The sequence below is a fragment of the Acipenser ruthenus genome, chromosome 50, assembly GCF_902713425.1.
Source record: "Acipenser ruthenus chromosome 50, fAciRut3.2 maternal haplotype, whole genome shotgun sequence".
Lineage (NCBI taxonomy): Eukaryota > Metazoa > Chordata > Actinopteri > Acipenseriformes > Acipenseridae > Acipenser > Acipenser ruthenus.
In genome coordinates, this window is record NC_081238.1 from 1352757 (window position 1) to 1358891 (window position 6135).

The 6135-nt window shown below is 41.4% G+C and overlaps 1 protein-coding gene across 1 annotated transcript; it reads right to left on the reverse strand.

Moving 5' to 3' along the window:
- Window positions 1-1682: 1682 nt before the first annotated feature.
- Window positions 1683-4795, reverse strand: LOC117967632 (endonuclease domain-containing 1 protein-like). The gene is made up of 2 exons (XM_034914882.2): window positions 4387-4795; window positions 1683-2884 (listed from the first exon to the last, which is right to left on the reverse strand). Exons 1-2 carry the CDS (start codon window positions 4753-4755, stop codon window positions 2126-2128), a joined length of 1128 nt encoding a protein of 375 aa, XP_034770773.2. The 5' UTR covers window positions 4756-4795; the 3' UTR covers window positions 1683-2125.
- Between the last annotated feature and the right edge of the window lie 1340 nt (window positions 4796-6135).

Consider the following 6135-nt stretch of genomic DNA (forward strand, 5'->3'; position numbering starts at 1 on the left):
CATTCAGCCCATCTTGCTCGTTTGGTTGTTAGTAGCTCATTGATCCCAGAATCTCATCAAGCAGCTTCTTGAAGGATCCCAGGGTGTCAGCTTCAACAACAGTACTGGGGAGTTGGTTCCAGACCCTCACAATTCTCTGTGTAAAGAAGTGCCTCCTATTTTCTGTTCTGAATGCTCCTTTATCTAATCTCCATTTGTGACCCCTGGTCCTTGTTTCTTTTTTCAGGTCAAAAAAGTCCCCTGGGTTGACATTGTCAATACCTTTTAGGATTTTGAATGTTTGAATCAGATCACCGCATAGTCTTCTTTGTACAAGACTGAATAGATTCAATTATTTTAGCCTGTCTGCATATGACATGCCTTTTAAACCCGGGATAATTCTGGTTGCTCTTCTTTGCACTCTTTCTAGAGCAGCAATATCCTTTTTGTAACGAGGTGACCAGAACTGAACACAATATTCTAGGTGAGGTCTTACTAATGCATTGTAAAGTTTTAACATTACTTCCCTTGATTTAAATTCAACACTTCATATAGATGCAAATTCTGATATTCTCAGTAATTTATGCTAAATAATGTACCAAGTTTTATGATCATTGGATAAGTGCGTCTACAGATATGCCTTTCACCTCTGGAGGCCTGGGCTCCAATCTGGGGCGCTAGGTGGCACAGACAGACAGACAGACAGACAGACAGACAGACAGACAGTGAGTGAGTGAGTGAGTGGGCTAATTCCCTAGCTTCTCATTCTTGTTTTTAACCGGCCTCTGGAGTCCTGGGTTCCAGTCTGCTCAGGCCACGAATGAGTTAGGCCATTGGTCTCAACACAGCCCCCAGACAGACAGACAGACAGACAGACAGACAGTGAAAAAAAACTGTAGTAAATCCATGGTATAATCAAAATGACTGCGCACATTTACTGTGGTGAAGTTTTCGAAGGGCATTTTCAAATGATTCTGGTTGCTGTGTAATACCCATCAACCCTCTCCTTCCTTCCCTCCCTCTCCCTCCAAGTGGCTATACTTCCCCTGTCTCAGGTCTCTGCTAGTGTGAATTCAGGGACCTAATTCAGACCGTCTAACAAAGATTTAACAGACAGCAGCATCCATCATTTTAGTATTTGAATAGACTTTTAATAATCATTTTAACAGTCTCTTCCTTGCTGAGAGCTGGACCTGTTTCTGCATGTATTGCACAGAGAACTTTCTATGCTGAAGTTTGTATTCAAGGCTGGCAGCTGTTCAGGATTGTGTTGTGCTAGGATACATTGAAATGAATGTTCTTCTGGTTTTGAGACAGGAGAAATAATAAAGATCAGCCTGTATCTCTTTCCTAGCTAATGTATCACTGTGGTTGTGTAGGTGCTGAGGATGATGCAAGTGTACGAGAAAGGGTTTAGGGAATAACAAGGTGAATTAGAAGTTTAAGAAGCTCAGGAACCCACAGGAAACATCAAGACAGAGAGACTCCATCCGTCCCACGTCCCAAGGAGCACGGGTCGTATCTATTTGACTCTTATAGCTTAATACAGCGTTGCTACTGTATTAGAAGTTAAGTGACACAACTTTGTCGGTTGACTACGATTGTGTTGGTGTGTGAATCTGATTATTCCTAATACACCTGGGTGAGGTTCGAAATCTTACAAGGTTTATCATGGTTTCAAAAATGCAACAAATGACACAGCGTTTTCATCAATGTTCTTTAATTCTTGCAAAGCATGTTCAAGCATTTCACAAATCTATTAAAATCTCCGTATAAAAACACAAATTAAACAGTAGCATCAAATGTCATTTTCATATTGATTATTTTGTGGTGTTTGCAATCACTCTGTGATGTTGAGGGATTGCTCCGATACTGGCTTTGAGCTGCTGTGAGCTTGTCTAAGTGCTTGGGCTAAACAGCCTTACTCTCCATTCAAAACACACAACCAGCTCTAAACCCGGTGAAGACAGATTTAGAGAAAAATGACAAAAACAGTATTGGAGCAATGGAACCCACAGCAAACACCAGAATGCTGGCAGGCTATTGGGGAGTTTACCGTCACCATTTATGCATTGTGGGATATTAAAAGGGTTTGATTAGTACACATTAGTTAGCTGCTGCAAAGCTGGATGTGTTATTCTATATTTCATAAGCGTTGTTTCGTTTTTTGCTGCCTTTCATTGACAGACCTGCTTCTGGAGCGTTGTTTCATTTTTTGCTGCCTTTCATTGAAAGACCTGCTTCTGGAGCGTTGTTTCATTTTTTGCTGCCTTTCATTGAAAGACCAGCTTCTGGAGCGTTGATGAGGTGGGTTACAGCTGTCAAAGATTTGAACCCTCCCATTATTTAACCCCAAAAGCAGAACCAATTCTCTTTCCAGATCTGTCACGCTCATCTCCTGCACAGTTCCTGTGTCTGTATTACTTGCTAGAAAACCTCTAGAGAGAGCTGGTTTTTTGTTGTTGTTTAAACAGCAGAAGGCATTCCAAATATGGCTCGGGACGTTGACTCGTCGCACCATTTCTCCTTTCTTGTCTTTGAGCCCTGTCCATGTTTGACCAGGGACAACCCCAGTAACCACGTACATCTCTGAGCAAGAGGAGGCATTCTGGACCATCTTTTGCTCAAGTTGGTTCCAGTTCCCGTTATTCATCGTCTTACTCATGGGGGCTACATTGGTGAAGGTAAAAGTAGCAGCAGAACTAAGGTGGTGACCACTTGGGTTCAAGTGACCGCGGTCGTAACCACTGAAATCTTTGTCGACCGCTTGGCTCTTCTGAATCTTATTTTGCCGTTGATATTCTGGGTAGCTCTCCAAACACCTATGCTCATTGTTGTATTCTCTTATAAGTGTCCTGGTATCTAGTTCACGGGTCTGTTCAGCAGCAAGGTCTCTGTGCACAAGCTGAAATAAAGAAAGATGAATTTGTCATGCTGGGGGGGATCATTAGGATAGGATTGGCACATCCAATCCTATCAGATACGATCCCCTGTGTTAACCGATGGACCTCTGGTCTGTGTCGTTTACACAGGCTGCTACCAACTGAACACTACTGATGGAAACTGATCAATGCCCATTTTATTGGGGGTCTAAAACAGTTAATTCAGCTCTTGGCAGGACAGAATGGATTCAGTTGCAGATTAAAAAGTGGCAAGACGGCTTTCAGCATGAATGCAAGGGAAATACAGCACGACTCAAAAGCTCTTTCTATCAACACGCTCAGCTAGACACAGAGGTCTTACCAGGAATACGGGTTTAACCCCTCGGTGGGCAGGACCAAGTGCATCATCCCAGTAAGGGGCCTATGGGCAGCTCTGATATAGAGAGCTCAGAATACCTACCCAATGGGCAGGGATATCCCATAGTCATGTTGGTGCTCGTCTTCGATTTGTGAGGGAACATTACTGCGTATTACCTTTTAGTTCAGGGCAGGGAGCGTCGGAGGCCGCTAGAGGGTGCAAAATAAACGGTGTTGCAATAATAGAAACAGTGTTTGTGTTGAAATAGTAACAGACTTAATCTGATAGTGGCAGTTAGGTTTAGGGGTAGGAGTTGAGATTAGGTTTAGGGTTAGGTTTAGAGGTAGGGTAAGGTTTAGGGGTTAATTTTAGGGGTAAGGTGTAAGTCGCATATGATGTGTGGACTGAAGTTACAGCTGTATATATATATATATATATATATATATATATATATATATATATATATATATATATATATATAACTTTACACTTTTTTTCTGCATTCTTCCTTGAAATTAATATAATAAAAAGTCAAGGATGAGACACTTGGTAGAATTTTGCGTTTGAGTGTGCGAGTTGTGTGAAGTTATTTGCACCCTCTAGCGGCCTTTAGTAGCTACTACACCGACGCTCACCGTCTGAACTGAAATTCATAATTTCTGTATTTTCCTCACTTTATGTTCTTAAAATGAGCTTAACGAGCAAACATTTGGAAGAAATTTCAATTTTTTAGTGTGAGTTAAGTGTATTGTACCCTATTTTGAAATGTCAAATTTTTCAATTTGTCCGTTTTTTGTAGTACTGTGTGTGGAAAACTACAAAGCGGTATGCAATTCAATATGTTAACGTAACGTTATTCAGCAGGTATCATTCAACTTTATGAAGCAAACATTACATAGGACCGATACTGTAAACGTTTGTATTAATTATCTAAACTAAAACTAGTGCTGCATAAAATCACAAAAAAAAACACTTAAAATTTTGAACAACCCCTTTTTTTTACGCTGCCATTTACTAACAGCGATAGGACCCGAAGAAGGAAGGGGGATCGTCTGGGACATTTACCTGGACGGCGGGTCTTACCAGATGACCAAGCCTTAACAAGACATACACAGTAGTAACTAAGAAACGTAAATAACTTTAGTAACCATGCGCACTGATATTTACCTGTGGTTCGACATTAAAGTAGTTTTGTGGACGACCCGATGTTTGTTTGGGTCTCGGATCAAGTATATAAGCGGAGTAGAGCGGGATTCGTCTGCCTCGGTCATACAGCGTAGCAAAAGAGTGATCTGGTAGGTTTATTTCTTTCTGACAGATGTAAGCGGCAGCATTCTGTCTATACGCGGATTGACAGGTTTCAGGGTTTTCGTGTGTATTAGCGTCTTCTGGAACAGCAAGCGCAATTCGTTCAAACCCAGATGGCGGAGTCCTTTTATAGAAGAACTGTGAACAGCTGTTGAAATCGTCCCGGACCTCTCCGCTCCCCATCTCCACCGCGGCCAGAGCCAGACACGCAATAATGAAGCACTGCATTACCGCTGAGCCACTACAGCGAATCGGGATTCCTATATCAGGACAGAGCGCTTCCAGCTTTATAGAGCCCGAGCTGATAGAGATTGCATACTCCCAGTAGTCCGGCCCAATCAAATACTGATGGTGAAAAGTGTAGGTGTGTCAAAACAGTTCTTGGAAATATATATATATATATATAACTGAAATGAAACAGTTCAAATATGGACAAGAGCACCATGTCGATTGTTATCCAATTAAAATAAAAAGCAAGATACTTCTATATAGGAGGGTGCTCAAATTTTTGTCCACTAACTGTAGGTCCCCCATAGTCCACAATATACATATATTCAGTCACCTCCAAAATTATTGGCACCCTTGATAAAGATGAGCAATAAAATATATAATACCAGCACTGAGCTATATTGTAATTTTCCAACATGTGGAATATATTTGATAATGATTCAATGGAATCAACCAAAATTACACATTTCTCAAATGATGAATTTATTTCCAAAAAAAACGTAGTGTCACAATTATTGGCACCCTTGTTTTCAGTACTTTGTGCACCCTCCCCTTGCAAGGATAACGGCACTGAGTCTTTTTCTATAATGTTTAATGAGATTAGAGAACACATTGGGAGGGATCTTAGATCATTCCTCCATACAGAATCTTTCCAGATCCTCGATATCCTTCGGTCTGCACTTATGGACTGCCCTCTTCAATTGAAACCACAGGTTTTCAATGGGGTTCAAGTCCGGAGACTGAGATGACCATTGCAAAATGTTGATTTTGTGGTCAATTAACCATTTCTTTGTGGATTTTGATGTGTGCTTGGGGTCATTGTCTTGCTGGAAGATCCACTTGCGGCCAAGTTTCAGCCTCCTGGCAGAGGCAACCAGGTTTTTGGCTAAAATGTCCTGGTACTGTTGTCACGAAATCCACGTGTTCAGATTTCTTTACGTACTCTTTTTATTTGCTCAGCACACACTCTTATCTCAGGGGAGACGTTAGGAGGACAGAGATGTTATTACTCCTAGTGGGGTATAGTTCGTGCTCTGGACCCGCAATATATCCAGATGACTAATATGGTACCCAAGAAATTGACAGACTCATGTATCTAAAGTGTTTTTTACGAATCAGAGTATGATCAGTACTCATTCGGTTTATTAACGGTTACATATTGGATTGAGTAGCTACAGGCTACTTCATATCCCCAGCTGACAGACGTTCTGGGCAGTCCAGTGTCTTAACAGATATTAACGTTAACACTTTAATACATCTTTATGTATTCGTGCAGCCGGCAGGCCTGGCCACGACCACGACACTAAATACACCCAGTAGCCTCTTTTCAGCACATTCAACAAATGTTCTCCTATCTTCTAAACATAGCGTGAGTCCCTT